We start from the raw sequence: 20,116 nt of genomic DNA, 5'->3' as shown, positions 1-20,116 counted from the left end.
TTTGCAGACTCAGTGAGTGGTTTTGCTATAAGTCTGAATAATTTTAGAGATTGTGCTACAGGAATCACAGTTAGGGTTTAAGCATTCAGAAAAAACTGTAACAGTCACTGTTAGGTATTTTAGTACCATGGTAGCATTTACTGGATATTGTTTTATAGTGACATTATACAGGAAAACTCTGTCATTCAATAAGGCCCCTTTGTTTTAGTTATTTTTCTCTTTGACCCAAGAATTGATGTGTGAGAATCACAGGCTGGTACAAGGTTGAAATACCACAGAGATCACTCCCTCAGCTACATTAGTTTCTTAATCTTTTAGGAGACGCCTGTTGAGGCCAAATGGTTTGTTTCAGATTTCACTAATGTAAGAACTCTTTGTTTTGTGCCTTGAAAATATGTCGCTGAGATAATCACAATTGTAGCTGAACTGATACACTACACAAAGGATGCTTCTTCACCCAAGGGCAGGAAGACGCTGCCTTATCTTGGTCTGTACTGGTTTAAACTGATAAATCTGCTGTCTCATGAATTTTACCCTCTATATAAACTGTTGTACTTGTGAATAAAGTTGAGTCAATTTGGGAAGACAACCTGAAGCAGTCTCTGTTTTCTTGTTCTCCCAAGCTGCTCCCGAGCTCGTACTAACACGCTGAATGGCATGCTTGAATATTACTTGAGAATATATTTGACTGTGTTACAGACTAAGGGACATTCTCTGCTGATAGGTGAAGGTACATTCTCTGCTGATAGACGTCCACGCCTCGGAGGAAGCCGATCCACGGAGTAGGCCCTGGAAACCGTTTCCTTCAATTTTGGTGTCAGAAGTGGGATCCTGACGAAGGTAGGCACTCGTCTTTTATTTTATAAGACTGTGTTATGCCTTTCTCAGTGATCCACATAGAAACGGGATACGCTGACGAGGCCTTCTTCAGTGGCCCACATAGTAACAAGTGGGATACGCTGAGGAGCCTTCGTTAGTGGCCCACATAGAAACACAGGAAGTTGCCTGTTGTTTTGTAAATAAAAGCAGAAAGGACACAGGAAGTTGCCTGCTGTCATAAACTAAGAAGTTGCTCACCAGCAGAAAGGACACAGGAAGTTGCCTGGGGTCATAAAACGAGAAATTGCTCATTAAAAAGTGAGAAGTTGCTCACTAAAAAGATAAAATTGCTAGCAAAAAATCAAGTAACCTCAGGTGTGCCACAGCAAAAATAAAAACTAACTTAAATCCTTCAAAGCGTCTAAACCCCTCTGGAAATCACTGACCATGGGTCAGAATAATTCAAAGACCTTAGACGGGTCCGATAAAAACTCAAAATTAACTGTAAAACCGAAAAAAATAAAATATAAAATCACAAATAGCGGCTCAGTACGACTCCCACTTCCGGTTACGTTTAACCCACGCTCGCGAATCAATGAAGACTTCCATGATTACGTATCCAGAACATGCGGAAGTGCTTACGTGACTGATTTCGTCTCGAACTTAAGAACTATAACTTTAATGCATCCTAGTGTATTTCCAGAGCCCTATCCCGAACGATTATCGCCAGAAAACAGGTCAGTAGAAATGTTAAATACTATTTGTGATAAGGAAAGTAGGCTGATTAAAAAGTCCTGTAAAAAATATATGATAGAATGTCATGATTTAACACAAAGGGTGAAATGTTTGCAGATACTGATAACAGCTATGTTTTCTAATGCTCTTGCAGACGTAACCGCGAAAGCAGCTGCTGCCTCACAGCAACCACCCAGAAAGGAAGTATTATCTTTGCCTTTACAGCTGCCACTTGTCACACTCCCAGACTATTTAGAAACAAATGTTGACCTAAAATTCATACAAGAGCAAGCCTCTGCCTTAGATTACACTTACTGGGAAAATAATGATTGTACCTTAGATAACAGAGACGGCTTATACAAAAATCTTGAGGGTTTGATTGCCCTCCCATCTTCACTACTGTCAATCCTTGTCCGCCATTTTCACGATGTGAGTCATGTCGGACAAAGAGGGGTAATAGGAGCAATAAAATCAAGATTTGTAATCGAGAAAACATCACACGCAGTAAAACGCATATTAGCAACCTGTCTAACATGTGCACGAACTAATGTAGGAAAACCAAAAGCAAAACATCAGCATTTACCACAATCAGATTTCCCATTTCATACATTACAAATTGATTTTACACACATGCCAGCACAAGGAAGCATCAAGTACTTACTGGTAATAGTGGACCAATTTAGTAAATGGGTAGAAGCTTACCCAACATCAAAAGAAACTGCAGAAGTAGTCTGTCAAAAGTTGTGCAATGAAATAATACCCAGATTTGGAATACCTCACCAAATTAACAGTGATAGAGGACCTTCATTCACATCAGAAGTAATTCAAAAGTGTGCTAAAACTCTAGCAATAGACTGGAAATATCATGTGCCATACCATCCTCAGAGTTCAGGAGTTGTAGAAAGAATGAATAGGACCATAAAAAATCGCCTGACTAAAGCAATGATAGAAACAGGAATGACCTGGATCAAACTACTTCCTCAAATCCTTTGCGAGATTAGAATGACTCCATCCGCAGCAACCAAATTATCTCCATTTGAAATAATCATGGGAAGACCGTTTCCAACACCATGGTCAGCCTCCAGAGGGGCACCGCTATTGGAAGGGGACATAGACACTGCATTGTCTGACTATGTTCATAACCTGGTAGAAACACTGAATAATAACTATCAGAAAGTTTGTCTCTCTCAGCCTCTCCCTTCCCAGAGCGTTCTCACTCCCGAGGCGTAACATGTGGACGTTTTGTCACGTCCCGCGGCGTTCCTGAGGAACGCGAAAGGAGACCTTCGGCGTTCTTATGGTACGCGGCGGGTTATGGCTGGAATCCAGTGCAATGACGCTCCCGCGGTAGTAGACGTTCCAGACCTGTATTCCAGCCCTAAACCTAACCTTATCCCTAGCCCTGACCATAACCTTATTCCTGACCTTAACCAGGACTTTAATGATGTTAAATAGCGTGTTTCTAAGCGATTTGAAGAAAAAGAGCGAACATGTGTAGGTTCAGTCCAGACGGTTCTCATATTTCCTCTTTTTCCGAGGTCGTCATTTAGGAACGTGGTGGGTAGCCGAAAACGTAATATGGTGACGATTTGTCACCTAGCGTAAAATGTTACGCTTTGTGTGAGAACGGGTTGCCCTTCCATAGATCCAACCCATCCGTGGAAACCAGGAGATGCGGTGTTGGTAAAGTCGCTAAAACCAAGGGCACTCGGGGAGGCCGCGTGTTCCAGCCCCCAGACTGTACTTGCAGTGACGAGAACCAGCATCCTAACAGACGGACAACCTCAGTGGATTCATGCCAGCAGGGTTAAGACCAGCCCCACCAAACCACCTAAGGCGTCGGATCAAGTAGATGACGACTCAGGCGAGCCAACGCCCGGATTCAATACACCTACACACACACAATCACTGATTAACACACAACGCCTGAAAGAGCCACAGCAAGGTACTCGAACATCCAACAGGAATAAAAAGCCGAAAGTACCACACAATGTCTAACCTGATAAAGATAGACTCGTTTCATCCTGATAATGGAGAAAATGAAATGCCCATTGTCATCACACGACGCTTATACGGTGTCTCTCGAACCTGGGACCAGGCCAGGAGACGACTAAAGAACTGTCTTTTTTATATATTTAGGTTATTAATCATATCTACTGCATTAACCTTAGGATTTTTATTTACTATTTCGTATTGTAAAGTGCAACCCTGTTCACATTTCTGCAAGCCACATTCTCAATGATAACCCATATAGCTACCAGTACAGCTACTTCAATGTATTTGCAATTAGCACAAATTGATCCTGAGGATGTGCCAGATGTTACCAATGATGTTCCTGATGTGTATATTGAACATTAGGTTGTGAACTATTACATTTTATGATTTGCTTTTTATATTATGTTATTACATTTGTGATTTTTCCTTTCTATTTGAGTTATTATTTTAAAAAATAATAAAAGAGGGGAACTGTTAGGTATTTTAGTACCATGGTAGCATTTACTGGATATTGTTTTATAGTGACATTATACAGGAAAACTCTGTCATTCAATAAGGCCCCTTTGTTTTAGTTATTTTTCTCTTTGACCCAAGAATTGATGTGTGAGAATCACAGGCTGGTACAAGGTTGAAATACCACAGAGATCACTCCCTCAGCTACATTAGTTTCTTAATCTTTTAGGAGACGCCTGTTGAGGCCAAATGGTTTGTTTCAGATTTCACTAATGTAAGAACTCTTTGTTTTGTGCCTTGAAAATATGTCGCTGAGATAATCACAATTGTAGCTGAACTGATACACTACACAAAGGATGCTTCTTCACCCAAGGGCAGGAAGACGCTGCCTTATCTTGGTCTGTACTGGTTTAAACTGATAAATCTGCTGTCTCATGAATTTTACCCTCTATATAAACTGTTGTACTTGTGAATAAAGTTGAGTCAATTTGGGAAGACAACCTGAAGCAGTCTCTGTTTTCTTGTTCTCCCAAGCTGCTCCCGAGCTCGTACTAACACGCTGAATGGCATGCTTGAATATTGCTTGAGAATATATTTGACTGTGTTACAGACTAAGGGACATTCTCTGCTGATAGGTGAAGGTACATTCTCTGCTGATAGACGTCCACGCCTCGGAGGAAGTCGATCCACGGAGTAGGCCCTGGAAACCGTTTCCTTCAGTCACTGTATGAGTCGGCGCTGCAGCTCTTTTGTTTTTCAGACCTTCACCATCAAGCTCAAAATGACAGACTTTGGAGAGATTCTAAGGAACATTGGGGAATTTGGATTATTCCAGAAGATCACTCTAATTGCACTTTGCTTTCCAAACTTTGTTCAGACTTTTCTCTTTGCCAGTTTTGTTTTCATCCAATCAGATCCAGACAGACACTGCAACACAGACTGGATCCTCAGTGCTGCTCCTAACCTGACCTCAGAGGAGCAGCTCAACCTGACCGTGCCTCGGGAGGAGGATGGGACCTTCAGCAAGTGTGAGATGTTTGTCCCAGTGAGCTGGGACATTGATACTATCAGAGAGTACAGACTCAATGAGACCACAGGGTGCCAGGATGGATGGGTGTATGGGAACATGCTCTATAAAGCCACCATAGTCACTGATGTAAGTGAAATTTGTTGTTCAGTAGATCTCTCACCTCCATGAAACATTACATTAATTATTTTGTTTGTCTGTTTTATTATTATTATTATTATTATTATTACAAATACTCACAGTTTGATCTAGTGTGTGGCCAGGCCAGCTTGGTGGAAGTGATTCAAGCAATGTTCATGGCTGGAGTTCTTGTTGGTTCTCTCGTATTTGGACCTTTTGCTGAATCGTAAGTGTGCTCCTTGCAGTAGTTCATTGTTCCAAAATACAGAAATACTTTAATACAATTTCACAGGGAATGAATAACTTTTGTCTTTCAGCACCTTTACAAAACAAATGTTTGCTTCTCTATCTTAGCAACAGCTAACCAAAGAATTTTTACAATTTTTCAAAGTTTAACAACAAATAGACGTGTGAAGAGTTTGCTGTACACACTCTTCAAGATTTCAACAAACTAAATGTTACCTAATAATTAGTCAGCATTAAAGATATATGTATCTCAAAATATAAAACTATATTTCTACAAACCCAATTCCAAAGAGTTGGGACAGTGTGTAAAATCTGAGTAGAAACAGAATGGAATATTTTTCAAATAAACCCATATTTTCCTGATGTGCTGATGTTAAATTAGACTTACAATGAAATCTGTATGAAGTCAGTATTCCATATGCGTTTCTATAGATCTTTAATGTAGTATGTTAAAGGGTTGCTTCCCTACATACATAACAAAACTGCAAATACAGTCATCTGAAAAGAGAGTTTTTAGAGGACTGTTGTGTAGTCTCTGTGCAGTCCTGTGAAAAAAATAACTTGCTTTGGCAGCAATTCCCCAGATTGATGCTGAGGGAAATCTAGGTGCACTCAAAAAAATGAAACTGGGTGGTTGTTATATTAACAAGATTCAAACTTGTTGTTTCTATGGTTAATGATTAAATCATGCAGGGTTTGCATGAAATTCAGCAACTTAATTTATTCTTGTTGAGATGACATAATACAATCTAGTTAGAGTGGTTAGTTGACTGAACTAACAAAATTCACAAGATCATACACGATTTCAAACCACAGGAAAATCACTGGGGTAATAAGAGGCAGACAATCGTACACACACCACATATGTGCTGTTGCTATTTATTGTGGTTTAACCTGTCGAGGACAAAAACGTACAGAAAATTCTGTATCACGCCTTGTAATCATAACCTTCCTATTTTTGTAAGTCTCACTTCACAGCTTGGTGGCGCAGTGATTAACACTGTTGCCTCACACAGCAAGAAGGTCCTGGGTTCAAAACCACTATCTGGTCAAGTTTGCAGTGGGTTCTGCCTGGGTACTCTGGTTTCCTCCCACAGTTGAAAGTCATGCAGTTATTAGGGTCACATTAACTGGTGCTTCTTGTGTAAATGGTTGTCTGTCTCTATGTGATAGTGCAGTTGATTAACAGCACTTGCTATTTACCCTCCTCAGTGTTACTGAAACATGGGGTGTGGCTTTTCACAGGACTGCCCGTGAAAAAACTCTATTTTTACATGATTGCATTACTGTTATCTCTTTAATGGCACAACATTAACCCGCAGCTCTTGTGATCAGTGTTAGGAAGGTTACTTTTAAAATGTATTCCACTACAGATTACAGAATACATGCCCCAAAATGTATTTTGTAACATATTCCGTTGCGTTAGTCAATGAGAGTAACGTATTCTCAATACTTTGGATTACTTAATATATTATCAAGCGTTTTACAACTACATGAATGTACTATTGCTGTGTGATTTATTACTATTACTGAAGGTTACTTGCCATACAAACACCTAATTTTAAAAAATATTTCTTTCACATCATTATGCGGGCTGCATGTAGAGGTGACATGGGCCGCAAGATTGAGACACAGGCATTAGAGCCTCATAATGCGTGTTTTGTTTGGGTTTCCACTGGCGTGGAGTTACCAACAAGAGAGAGGGGACAGCCTAACATATGAAACACGAAAAGACTGCCGTGTAATCCCTTTATTTCAACAAAGTAACTGTATTCTGAATACCACCTTTTAAAACGGTAACTGTAACAGAATACATCGATCGAGGACGCTGAAGATATCTACCTATTCGGAACCATGATAACAGGGTTCTTGCTGATCGGAGCTGGCTTGGCCCTTGGCTTATTGGAGAAATAAGAGAGCGGAACCGGCTGTTCAAACCCCCCCAAGGCTGCCCGCTGGAATCGAAGCGATGGGACGAGGCGCGACCTCTCACAATGAACGTAATATGGTTAACACCTTGGAGATGCTTACAGCTGCTGTGAAGGCTCAAAACAACACCACTGAGCGTATGGGGGGATACATCAGAGAGAGGCCTGCTCAAAATGAGACCCTTGAGTTGGAACACATCGCGGAACGGATCACTGCAGTTGTGAGGTCTCAGAATCAAAAGAATGACAACACCACGGAACAGAAGTTTGATACCATCATGGGGAGGCTCGCGGCTCTCCCATTTCACTGCAGGGCAACCTGCTTGTGACAAATAAAGCTGATTCTGATTCTGATAAATACGTAACAGCGGGTCATGTATTCCGTTACTCCCCAACGCTGCTTGTGATTTACATAACAGAAGCTAATGTATCCCTGTGTGTTTGTCTTGGTGTTTCAGATTCGGCCGCAAACGAGCAACTCAGATTCCAGCAGTTCTGTTGTCTGTATTCACCGTGACAACAGCTCTCTGTCCCAACGTCTACTTATATTTAGTATCTCTGTTTCTGGTGGGATTTGGAGCTGGAGGATATCGAGTCAACAGCATCATACTATGTATGAAGAGTACACTAACTTTTTACATCTTCTGGACAAGGCTACAACTAACAGTAGTTTTCATTGTAAAATAATCTGCCAGTTGTTCTCTCAATGGCTAAGATGATGTTCTTATAATGTTTTAGAGGTCCAACAAGGCTGTACTGATCTGATATTTTCCATTCAAACTTTCTACTTCCACCTCTTCCCATTTATTATTTTTATTGTTACTTTTATCTTACTGTTGCCTTTGTGACCGTTTTACATATTTACATTTACATAAGAGACAAAAGATAATCAGTTTCTAAACATAAAGATGTTGGACAAAGGACAAAGACACATTTATGTAATTTTGTGTCCATCTTTCTACAGGGGGTTTTGTCTTCAACTAAACACATACTTGAGAAACTCTTGGGTTGTTGTTGGTTGGTTTGGGTCATTATCCATTCACACTGAGATGTTCTGTCTGATTAGGTATTAAATAGTAATAGAAAAATATATGTACAGTCAGCCGAGATATTCATAGCAGCTGATGTGCAATGTTTTTACTTATTTTTGTTGTTATGTATTTATTTTGTTCCATTTGAGCTGAGGTCTTAATCTAAAATAAACAAACAATTAACATATTTTCCTTATTGCAGCCACTGAATGGATTGGGACATCCAAAAGATCATGGGGAGCTTGTGTGACTCAGCTGTTTAGTGCAATTGGAGAGTGCGTCCTCGCTGGTATGATCTATGGCATCCGAAACTGGAGACTGGCTCAGCTGATCACAGCAGTTCCGCTTGCAGTGCTTATTATCTACATATGGTGTGTATTTCACTCTATTTATTGAGTTATTTATACATTTCAAAATGTCTGTTTGTTTGAAGTTCAATTTTCTTCCTATCAGGTTTATTCCAGAGTCAGCCAGGTGGCTGTTAAGCAGAGGCAGAAAAGAAGAAGCCAAACAGCTCATTGTCAAAGCAGCAGCCATTAACAAACACCCTGTGTCAGAGTCTCTTCTGGACAAGGTAGTGAATCACATTCATCAGGGGAGGAGTTTTCAAGAACATCGATGACACCTGTAAAATAGCTGTTTATTTGTTATGTTTACTATTCAACATATTCATGACAAGAGATGTATCTATGTATTAGCCCTGCAATAGAATGGGGACCTGGTCAGGGTGTCTCTCACTGTATGTAATGTCAACCCTGAACTGGAACTGGAAAAAACTAGACTGATGGATTCATTTCAAGTCCTTTTTCTTAATTTGCTATGATGGTGTTACAGCAAGCGTGACTTCTCCCACAGATTGAAGTGAATAACTCTGTGAATAACAGAGGAATAAAAATCCTCTTCAGATCATCACTGCTGACCAGATATTTCTTTATTATAATACTGTCATGGTAAGTTCAACATCTATAGTGAGGTTAATACATTAAAAGGGAAATATTTCAATGCAAAAACATGTTGCTGTTTTTAAATGCTAAGATTGGCAATTTGATGTTTTGATGATTAAATGGCCATTCATAAATGTGTTATAAATGGTTCATGATACAGGACTTTTGTGTCTGATTAAATGTGTTTCTCTTCTCTTTTAAAGGTTTTCCGTGAATCTTTCCATCTACAGTTTGTACTTAGACATGCAAAACTTTGGTTTGAGCATCTTTGTAACCCAACTGGTTTATGGTGTTTTTGAAGTACCATCTGTTTTACTCTCCATGTGGCTGCTGGAGATTTTGGGGAGGAAAATATTATTCATAGCAACCCTTCTGATCGGAGGAGTCTCTTCCATACTTATCCTAGCTGTTCCTGATGGTAAAAGCTTTGTTATATCGCAAAATACATTTTCAATTGTCTGCTTATCATGTTTACGTTCACTTTTATTAATTATTTATTTCCTTTATGTCAGGTTACGCCATTGCTGTCACATCTTTAGCTGTTGCGTCTCGTTTTTTCTTGATATGGGCTGGCTCTGTTTGTATGGTCTTTATGCAGGAGTTGTTTCCAACATCGGTTAGGTAAGCAGTCACAGTTTTTATTCATGTTTGTGAACAATACCCTGACTTGTGTGAAAAGAACACACGGGAGGAATTAGTGAGTATACCATTTGTCTTCCTGTTTCAGACAAACAGCCACAGCTTTAGGATCCATATCAGCAAGATTAGGTGGATTACTGGCTCCACTGCTGAACTTGTTGGCCATGTACCACTCGGTCATACCCATCACAGTCTTCAGCTGCCTTACGTTGATAGGTGGATTTCTCGGCTTCTTGCTTCCCGAAACCAAAAGAAAAGAGCTTCCTGAGACGACTGAAGAGGCTGAGCGCAATGGGTATCAGTGTTTAACTACTGCAGCATCTCAAACATGTTATTTTGTCAGTCATCATTTTTTTCATCTGTTTCTGCTTTATATCTTTCAGACAAGTTAGTTCCACAAGAAGAACAACTACCAGTCCACATTCATATTCAACCAAGATGTAGATGTTTGTGTACTGACTTTGTTTTGTATTGAGTTTTTAACTCTTTCTACAAATATACCAAAATAATTATATGTTTTTAATTCAAATATGTGGGGATTCTAACACAGGAAACTCTAAAAAGACAGGACACAGACAGATAAGAGAAATCACAACCACGGACAAACAAGGCTGGGACATATATACACAGGTGGGTGATAAGGGTAGTGGAAACAGCTGGGGAACACACTAGGAACAAATTAGGCTTGACGAGGCAGAGGAAGCAAAACTCAACATAATGCAGAGACCACGGCTAACAAAATAAAACAGGAAGTGACAAACACGGAACAGAGACAAAGAACAAAAAACAGAAGATGTGAGCTTGACACAGACAAACAGGGAAAGACATGACAACATACAGGAGACAGACATACACACAGATGAGACAGGGAACAACTGGACACGAAAGGGGACTAACTAAATCAGGAGAGGGACTAAGAATTAGAACCATGGATAACTAAACTAGGGAGTGAGATTATGACAGAGCATCACTGCACTGTCGAGATCATCAATATCCTCAAATTTGAAGACACGTATTCTACTAATTAATCCATGATTCATAATAATCTGATCCCTTTATCATTCCTTGCTTTATTCTGCAGCAGATACACTGTAATAGTGTTTGCTTTGTATGTTTCTCCGTACCTCCACAGAGTTGTATTGTATGGACCAACTGTGAAACAATACCGTTATTGTATTAATGATTTTTGATATAAGAGATCTCTTAGTTTTATATAATGCAAGCATTTAGATACAGTCTTATATGAGCTTTTTAACGATTTGGCATCAGTTTATGGACTTACTTTATTATAACTTTGTTCATCATAATTATAAATTAATTTTTTCTAAGCACTACATGTTTTTTATGTTATAATTTAGTGATAAATTATTGACTTTCAATCTTTTCTGTAAAGGCATTGTTTGCAAACAGTTTAACATTAAATCCAAAAATACTCTTCAGTGAAAGTAGAGTGTGGCATCACCTGAGACTGGCACCTAAACTATCTGGCACGTTCGTGCAAAGTCATAATTTCATTCTGATGTAATTTAAATATAAATATAAAAAAGATTTAACACCAAATTTAAATTTCATGGGCGGCATGTTATATAACACAAATCCAGTTGTTTCCCACAAATAAAAGAAATGAAACAAAGAAACAAAAAATTGCTTCTGTGTTAATACTTTTTTTCAAATGTGATAAAATAAAATAAAGTAAAAGCGGTCGACTGCTCTCTCTCCATACCTCCAATCTGTTCTTTCACATCGAGTTTATTTCAACCTGCACTGACTATCACAACTCTTCACACACACTAAGTTACTTTAGTGCACCATACTGTGTAATACACTTTATAGTGTAATACTGAGCCTTTTCTGTTTTTGCTTTGAAATATTTTACTTTGTTATATAAGACAAGATAAGATAAGACAAGACACATGCTCAATAAAGCAAGAGAATAAAGCAAGAGGAATAAAGATATACAATAATATACTATAAGAATTGTAGGATAAGGTAATATACAGTAGGATAGTGCAAATATAGTATCAAAATAACTCTAACAAGTAATGATGTAACTATATCAGGTAAAACAAAAGAAGAGTTGGACAGCCTTATTGCCATGGGTAGAAAGGATTTCCTGTGGCGGTCAGTTCTGCATTTAGGGGCGATGAGTCTTTTGCTGCGTGTGCTCCGATGGTCCATCATGGAGGCGTGCATGGGATGGAAGGGGTTGTCCATGACACAGAGAAGCTTTTTTAGTATTCTCCTCTCAGACACCTCCACCTGGTTCTCCAGTCTGACACGCAGGACAGAACCAGCCTTTATAATCAGCTTGTTCAGCCTGTTGGCATCAGCTGCCCCGGCACAAAGAACACAGCGCTGTTTACCACAGAGTGATAGAACATGGTCAGCATTTCCCACAAACGTTGAAAGACCTGAGCCACCTCAGTAGGAACAGCCGACTCTGCCCTTTCTTAAAGACAGCACTGGTGTTCTTGGACCAGTCCAGTTTACAGTCAATGTGTACCCACCACGTCAGCCCCTCTGATGGTGACAGGGGGAGGAGGAGGAGCATGCCTCCTGAAGTCCATGATCAGTTCCTTTGTCTTTGTGATGTTAAGTTGTAGATGGTTTAGCTCACACCACTCAACAAAGCTGTCCACCACACTCCTCCTGTCCCTGATACAGCCCACAGTGGCAGTGTATGGTACACACAATATATTATCCATACATGCATTTTCTTAACCACTTTTTCAATTTAGACTAGCAGGGGGGCTGTTACAGCACACTCTGAAAAGTTCACCAGTCTATTACAGGAGCAATACATAGAGACAGATAACCATTCACACCATAGGCATGAACCTAACATGCATATTTTTGGACTGTGGGGGGAAGCTGGAGCATGGCTGGCACAGCTGCAGACCTCACCGTCTCAGCACTAGATCCTGGTTTGAAAAATGGTCTGCTTCATAGGCACGAAGAAACCAAACTAGCACAGCTTCACAGACAGGAACACAGCTCCTCCCCTCATTAACAGCTGAAGTAGTTAACATTCAGAACTGTCATGTATAAGGGTGTACGAGGAACGAGAGGGGCCAAATGCAGACACACTCAGCAGACCATGGTGAACTGAAAGTGAGCCTTACATAACACACAAGAAAGGAAATTGAAAACTATCATCTACTGAAAAGTAAACGTGGAACAACACAAGGGCTAGGAACACTGGACCGAGGAGACATCTAGGAGGGATGGTGACTCAACATCCTGACAGTGAACATGGGAGAAAAAAACAATACATACACAAAAAGGTGATTAGGGAAGATGTTTATTTTAATGAGACATGGGAAGTAAAACAGATCATAACGCACACGAGAAAACAGGAGGTGACAGAATACTGAAACCAGGATGTGATACACAAACTTGACAGACAAAAGAGCAACAGACACGAGGATCGAACACTAGGGGAGAGCTGAGCTCTAGAGCAATTTGCGAGAGAGAGAACAAGACTAAACACATAAATGGGATGAGTAGAAGAAATAATACAAACATTACACATCCCAAATATCTCATAATACATAAAGAAAAACTGGAAAGCCCCCAAAATCTCAAAACACTGGGTCAACTGACCCAGGACTGTGACAATAACACTAAACAGCACTTTAGTAGGAATTTCAGGTGTCAGTAAAGCTCCCGTCTCAACAACATTCAAGCATTAAACAATTATCAAGAATGTTAATCTGGCTGTCGCACACGCTAATAGTAGACCTTTAACTATTAGGAATTAACCAATAGGCACATTATCAACCTGTCACTAACATAGCAGCTGCCGGACTGTGGGATGCTTGTGAGATATTGAGATGCCGCAGAGCAGATTAAGTACGGGTGAAGAACCGAGCAGGTTTGTGGTTGTGCAGAGCAGCCGCGGAAACTGAGAGCCCAGAGTGTGAAGACGTAATACAAGCAAATAAAAAGTGAAATCCAGAGCAGAATCAGACCTGCCTAGAAGAATTAGAAGAGCTGGAGACTGAGGCGGAGCCGTGTGAGTCGTGGATAAAAAACAGGCTGCAGGCAGATGTGGAATGTGGAAAATGAACTTTAACTTTTCTCCTTTCACAGTAATTTATTAAAATGTCATCTATAGTGATGTCTTTATATCACTATAACTAATGGTCATTAATGAAATTGTCTAAATAATATGTAAAATGTATAAACCATCTAAATGTTTCTCTCACAAAACGCTACGTCCAGATGAACAGAATCAACTTTTGGAGATTTACTTACCTGGATGATTGAGAATGCATCAAGACCATCTAAACTTAACTGATCTTAAATTCTTATTTTATTAAATCTTCGAACATTCGTTGAAAATTAACAACTTGTTTTAAATATGACTTCTTCACCATAACTTTTGTTCTTGTGGGATGGGGTAAAACGTTTTCCAGTGGTATCAAAAATGGTATAATTTACCTGGTAATTCATATTTTAGTATCGTGACAATCCCACTACAGAACACACAAAGATCTCTCCCTCTTGGCTGTTTAAGGGCCGGTGCTGTCACGCTTCAAATGCATGCATCATTCCTCTCCACAACTCATAACCCAGTGCTTTAAAGAAACCTTATAAGTTGACATCTACAATGAGAAAATGGAGATAAGCAGGCAAATAATATGAATTAACATGATGGTTCAGGTTGTTTTTCCTTCCCTTTTTTCTGAATGACGACTTGCATGCATCTTTTCACTGCAGCAACTTAAGGATAGCTATAGCCTACACTTTATTTATTCAGAAAACAAAGTGTAGTAAAATAAACACAAATATGATAGTACTTAACAACATGAAAGTTGCATGGTGTCACCATAGTGACCTGCTGCGATGTGTAAGACAGTTCTAGAATTCTGCTTCAATCATAACAAACTTCATTTGTGCAGGAGAAACAACCATTTTCATCTTGACCTTTTAGCTAAGTGCTCACATTGTATTTGACCATTTTTGCTATACTCAGCAACAACATTTTAATGGAGGAAAGTATTGGAGTCTACAAACCTACTGGGGTATGTGAGAGTCTTTAATTTTACTGCATTTGAACAGTATGAAGAATTTGGTGTATTTTTAAAAAATACAATGAATCAAGTTAACTAATAATGAGTAACTTCTTGTTTCTTTGACAGGTGTTGTTTGACACACCTGAGTACAACACAGCTTTAAAGACCTGCTGGCACCCTCAAAGCTACAAGACTCAGGTAAGAACCAACTGGCGTAAAATATCTGGTAAATTTTGATTTTTTTTTTAGTGCTCATGATTAAATGTCTCTTTATTTTTAGATTGCAGTGATGATGGCATTCCTTGGACTTCAGCAGGAAAATCAGATACCACCTCATATAACTGCTGAAGATATGATCAACCTTTTAATGGAGGAGAACAAAAAAACACTGAGAGAGCGGTGAGTTACTGTGACACCAACAGACCATAGATGAACGTCTGTTTGTGATGATGCTGAGATAAAACCTGCTTTGTGTCCATTTTAAGACTTTGGGAGTTTGACATTGAGAAATTGGAAGAAAATGAAACCAAAGGTCTTCTGAAACTGGTAAGACAAGAAAACTGATGGACCTTATAGTAATTTGTAGATTTTTAAAAAGCATTTTCATTAACAACTGAAATGCACTTTATATGTGTTTTTCTTCTTTTGTTTTGTTTTGATTTGATTTGTTTCAGGTGTGGGCAGTGAACATTATTAATAAAATGAAGGACATTGAGCTACAGGCTCGGCTGCTCCTCAAATATCCAGAGGCCATACCTCCCAAATTTCAGTGAGTCCCATTTGACATACAGTTATGTAAAATTCAGCTACAGTGTCTCAATATATCTGAATACTTATAACTTTAATCTACAGAACGCCTAAACTCCTCAGCATGTTCAACAAATACCTTGAGATCCTTAAAGAGAAGCTGCAGGAAACACAGACCTCCAGACTGCTAAGCCCCCAAGAAGTAGGGATAGAGGTAGTTCCCAGAGTCCTGCAAGGCTTCTGGGAGCATCCTCCTTACCCCCTTTTGAACCTGGCATCTCAGAGTCTGAGCGAGCTCTCCACCTGTGTTACGAAAGCCACTCTGGATCAACTCTCCAACACTCCCAGAGCAAAGGAAAGCAAGGCCATCTTCTCTCGCTCCATGCAAGATGACATGGTCCAAACCATCTTGGCAGAAATTAGAGAGAAACACCCAGACGACACTGTGCTCAGCAACACTGCAAACCACACTACCCTGCTCACTACAATCGCTGGTGTAGCAACAAACCACATTTGTAAGATCTTGCAGCCCCAGATCCCCAACGAGCCAGTTCATCACACACAAGCTGCTCAATGCCCAACAAGAGATCAGTACGACTTAAACATTACTGGAACTGAGGAAGAATCAACAAGTCCAGAAATTAACGATGACATGGTAACACCAGGTTCTCTATCAGCCTCTGCTGAATCTCCATTTTTGTCTGAGGTTCAAGCCAGTGAGGAACACCCTTCAGAAACATCATCCATGTGTGAACCACTTATACCAGTTACCAATACTGCAGAGAGCTGTGAAGACCTTAAAACCAAGAAGAAAGAAAAAGGTTTCCTCCAAAAACTCTTCAAAGCTCTGTGCTGTTTCTGTTTCTGCGTCAGTCTCCCAGCAACTGACTGATTGTCTTTAAGACTCCTATCACCCCTTCTCTTTATTTTTTCTCTGTATCAAAAAGCAAACAAGAACAAAGAGTTTTCAATAAAGTTTCACGTTGCTTCATGTCTGCTACTCTGGAAATTCTTTGTTTTGTTAGGATCAAGAAAAAAATCAGCTCACAACAGGACCGCAGTGTTCAAGTGAGTAGGGGAGCAGCTACACTCTGCAAAGCTGATCCTCAGCAGTCTGTTTAGGAACAGAGCTGTACTGGTCAGACATAAAACTGTCAGCATTAAGGGATTCATTACAAAAACTGCCATTTTAGCTAAAGATTCATGTTTTATAACTTATAAAGTTTCATTCATTAATGGTTAGTCATTGAACAGAATGCGTGAAACAGATGCCTGTTATGGAGTCACAATATATTTCAGTGAGTGCATTATTTCATCCAAAGTAAAAATCTGTAAAATCAAAATCTTCAAATAGGGAAAACGGAGTACCTGGTTGGGTAATTGCAAATATTTGAAAATATGAAAGCAAGGAGAACTATGCAGAAGTTGGTATCGGGAAAAGACACACGTTCTCGTAGCTTTCCAAAAGATTTGATTTTCAGATAAATTATTTTAAGAGCCGCTCTATGGAGGTGCCAGTTTTTACAGAAATGTTACATTTGCATAGAACTTTAGGTTCAGAACAATGTGTCATTTGAACAAGGACACTTTCTCAAATCATCAATTTGACTATCTTAGTTTTTTAATCGATGATATAGAATTCCAAGCACCATCGGAGTGTTTGTTCCCACCGTCAAGCATGAAGGGCAAGAGCTGTATTTATAGCTCTCCACCCTTGACGCCCTTTATTACCATATTGCAATCATAAAGGGATGGGCATGGACAATGTTCCATACACAGTTAGGCTGCGGGATTTCAACAATGCTCAGGTGTTACTAAGGGGCGCGATTTTAACACCAGCAGCTTGAACTGTTGCTGGAAGGCAGGATGGATCCATGCTTTCATGCTGTTTACACCAAGCTCTGACCCAGTCACAGCAGAAATGAAAACTCTCTCTGTCAGACCGTTTTCTGTAAATCCATGAGATGATTTTGTAGCAGTTTGAAATACACAGAAAACTGTCTGGCGCCAACAACCGTGTTGTGTGTAAAATCACTCAAAGGTTTCCCATCCTGATTCTCAGTTTGAACTTCAGCAGGAAGTCTCAGCCTATGTGACTAAATGCATTGAGTTTTTGTCATGTGATTGGCTTATCAGATAATGAGGAGCTCAACAGGTGTACCCAGTGAAGTGGTTGTGAGTGTAGAACACATAAAGCAGAAAGAGACCCAAGACACAGCTCAAGAAAACATTTTTAGGTTATTTAAATTTATTAATGAATCACATTGTATTTAAGTGTCATCCTGAGAAAACATTAAAAAGGTTGTTTTATTAATTTTAATAATTCATAATTAAATTTTCACATTAGCATATTGACAACACTCACTACAGACAACAGAAAATCTCATCTACAATCTTCTTTAAATGTTATATTTTACTTTTCATACAGTATTTATTAATAAAACATGTCACTGCACATCAATTTATTCATTGAATGTAGTTTTTGCCCTTGTAAAATGTAATAAAATGCATGCATTTTGCAGATGTAATGTGAAGATGTGCTATTTACCATAAAGTTTTAACTTTTACAATATTTGATGCAGTTTTCTGAATAAAATGTAATTTGAATTTAAACATAATCAGTTATACTTTTTTTTTTTTAAACGTCAAGTGCTTAATTATATACATGTGTGTGAAAAAGTGTTTATTTTATTTCTATTAGTAGTAGCGGTGGCAGTCGTAAGAGCAAATTAAAATCACTCAACAAAAGAATAAGTTGAAACAGGTTAACCGATCTGAACACCCTCCTCTCCCTGAGCTTAATTGTTCTGGCCTGAATGCCAAGTACAACCAGCTCCATAAAAGGGTGGCACCCAATGCTGAAGAGAGACAAAGTAAGACGTCCACATATGCATAGGTAGGCTGAGCTGGAGTTACTATAACACTCATCTCTTTAACCCAACAAATCATCCATCCAGCTACTGTTCTCTGATTTTTGCTCAGTATTGTTTTCTTCAGATGCTAACAAGCTATCAGCTAATACATTTGCACCACCTGGCTCAGACACTGGCAGTAGTTGTGCTTCTGATCCAAAAATATCATCAGCAAAAAGGTCCATCTGAGCTGAAGGTGCAACAACAGAGGATGCTTCAGAGCCGAGCAAATCATTCAGTGAACTCTGAGCAGCCTGACCGCTTGGTAGACCTGTGAACCCATCTGCACTGTTTGAGACATTGCTGCTTCCAAAGATGTCATCAGGGAAAGCAGTTCCTCCATGATCGAGCACATTAACCGGAGGAGGCTGATTGAAGAGATCATCATTAGAGCTGAATATGTCAAAGTCCTGTTCACTTGTCTGCTTCTCACTGCCAAAAGGATCCAAGGGTTGACTAACATCTTGGCTTATAGGTGTTGAGTCAGGGATGGTGAGTTGATCTGACATGCCAATGATTGCTTCATTTTCAGATGATATTGGTCCAGAGTCAACCAGGCTGGAGCTTTGAGTAGAAGCAGGTTCAAGCAAAGCTGTGTCAGTCATAGAAGTTGAAAATGTGCTGGGGGTGTCAGGCAGACCAAAGAAATCAGAGGAATCTTGTGCACTGTTGTGGATGAGATCAAAAAGCATTCCACTGCTCAAGCTCCCTCCTCCTTCAACCGGTGGGTCATGTTTGTTCAGCTGTTGGGCAGATTCATCTGTTTTTATCTCTGTGGCCAGTGGGTCAGCAAAGGGTGACGTGACACTATCTCCAAAAACGTCATTTAATGCATCATCACCTTTCTCAGGTATTAACTCACTGTTTGATTGCCCATGCGGTGTGCTCAGTAATTGTGCTGCAGGGTCAAGATCTTTAGACTCTATTTCCAGATCAGAGACGGGCAGGTTTGTAGCCTCACTGCTCTGTGAATGAGATTCTTGATCACCAGTTAGAATTGCATCCGTTTGCGCTATGGATGTTAAATCATCACCTGTCTCACTACTTATCATGGACAGGCTGGAAGGTTCTGAAGATCTACAGTCATTATTAAGTGCATCAGGCTCGGCGGACTGTAACTTGTCCGTGATGTCGCTCTGAAGCGCTTGTTCTTGAGGAGGGACTTTAGATGGGTCTTCTTTTTTTTGTGCATCTTTTGTAACAGAGCCTTTTTCATTCTCTGTTTTTTTGTCATCAACATGAGTTTCATCCCTTCGCTTGTCCTGAGCAGCTGATTTTGTGATGTCCTCAGCCTTCTCTGCGGATGACTGAAGTAGCCTTCCTAAGAGTCCACTGCTAGGTTTGACATCTGCTTTCCTGGCATCCTTTTGTTCTGCTTTGTTTGTTTTGTCATTTCCACTCGATGTGAAGAGTTTTGACAAGGGGCTCTTTCCTTTGGACCAGGATCCCAGTTTGCCTTTGGCCTTTTCAGCCTGTTTGTCAGAGCCTTTCAGAGAATTTGT

The 20,116-nt window shown here is 39.7% G+C and overlaps 2 protein-coding genes across 3 annotated transcripts; both read left to right on the top strand.

Moving 5' to 3' along the window:
• Window positions 1-111: 111 nt before the first annotated feature.
• Window positions 112-11,271, top strand: LOC146688243 (solute carrier family 22 member 13-like). Of its 2 annotated transcripts, XM_085438536.1 has the most exons (11): window positions 112-840; window positions 3,200-5,158; window positions 5,272-5,375; window positions 7,782-7,936; window positions 8,557-8,725; window positions 8,808-8,928; window positions 9,210-9,304; window positions 9,502-9,716; window positions 9,811-9,919; window positions 10,026-10,232; window positions 10,321-11,271. In XM_085438536.1, the coding sequence occupies exons 2-11, from the start codon at window positions 4,730-4,732 to the stop codon at window positions 10,379-10,381; spliced, it is 1,665 nt and encodes a 554-aa protein (XP_085294662.1). In that variant the 5' UTR covers window positions 112-840; window positions 3,200-4,729; the 3' UTR covers window positions 10,382-11,271. The 2 variants fall into 2 exon arrangements, with proteins under 2 accessions (XP_085294662.1, XP_085294663.1); XM_085438537.1 differs by lacking the exon at window positions 5,272-5,375 and having other exon boundaries at window positions 8,585-8,725.
• Window positions 11,272-14,811: 3,540 nt separating this feature from the next.
• LOC146688242 (uncharacterized) lies at window positions 14,812-16,693 on the top strand. Its single transcript, XM_085439015.1, has 6 exons — window positions 14,812-14,964; window positions 15,082-15,153; window positions 15,236-15,354; window positions 15,441-15,501; window positions 15,630-15,724; window positions 15,808-16,693. The coding sequence occupies exons 1-6, from the start codon at window positions 14,929-14,931 to the stop codon at window positions 16,592-16,594; spliced, it is 1,170 nt and encodes a 389-aa protein (XP_085295141.1). The 5' UTR covers window positions 14,812-14,928; the 3' UTR covers window positions 16,595-16,693.
• The last annotated feature ends 3,423 nt before the right edge of the window (window positions 16,694-20,116 follow it).

This window comes from Copadichromis virginalis, linkage group LG18 (genome assembly GCF_057382275.1).
Source record: "Copadichromis virginalis isolate Kocher_CV1m ecotype Utaka linkage group LG18, C_Virginalis_male_GT1.1, whole genome shotgun sequence".
In the NCBI taxonomy this organism is placed as follows: domain Eukaryota; kingdom Metazoa; phylum Chordata; class Actinopteri; order Cichliformes; family Cichlidae; genus Copadichromis; species Copadichromis virginalis.
The sequence above is the reverse complement of the archived record's forward strand: the minus strand, read 5'-3'. Positions and strand labels throughout refer to the sequence as shown.

What these genes read in the sequence shown, in the direction of transcription:
- LOC146688242 (XM_085439015.1), top strand. Translation starts at nt 14,929, where the DNA reads ATGGAGGAAAGTATTGGAGTCTACAAACCTACTGGG. An exon ending in AAAAAAACACTGAGAGAGCG is followed by an intron (nt 15,355 to 15,440) that starts GTGAGTTACTGT and finishes GTCCATTTTAAG; the next exon opens with ACTTTGGGAGTTTGACATTG. An exon ending in GCCATACCTCCCAAATTTCA is followed by an intron (nt 15,725 to 15,807) that starts GTGAGTCCCATT and finishes TTTAATCTACAG; the next exon opens with AACGCCTAAACTCCTCAGCA.
- LOC146688243 (XM_085438536.1), top strand. Translation starts at nt 4,730, where the DNA reads ATGAGTCGGCGCTGCAGCTCTTTTGTTTTTCAGACCTTCACCATCAAG. An exon ending in TATCCTAGCTGTTCCTGATG is followed by an intron (nt 9,717 to 9,810) that starts GTAAAAGCTTTG and finishes CCTTTATGTCAG; the next exon opens with GTTACGCCATTGCTGTCACA. An exon ending in GAAGAGGCTGAGCGCAATGG is followed by an intron (nt 10,233 to 10,320) that starts GTATCAGTGTTT and finishes TATATCTTTCAG; the next exon opens with ACAAGTTAGTTCCACAAGAA.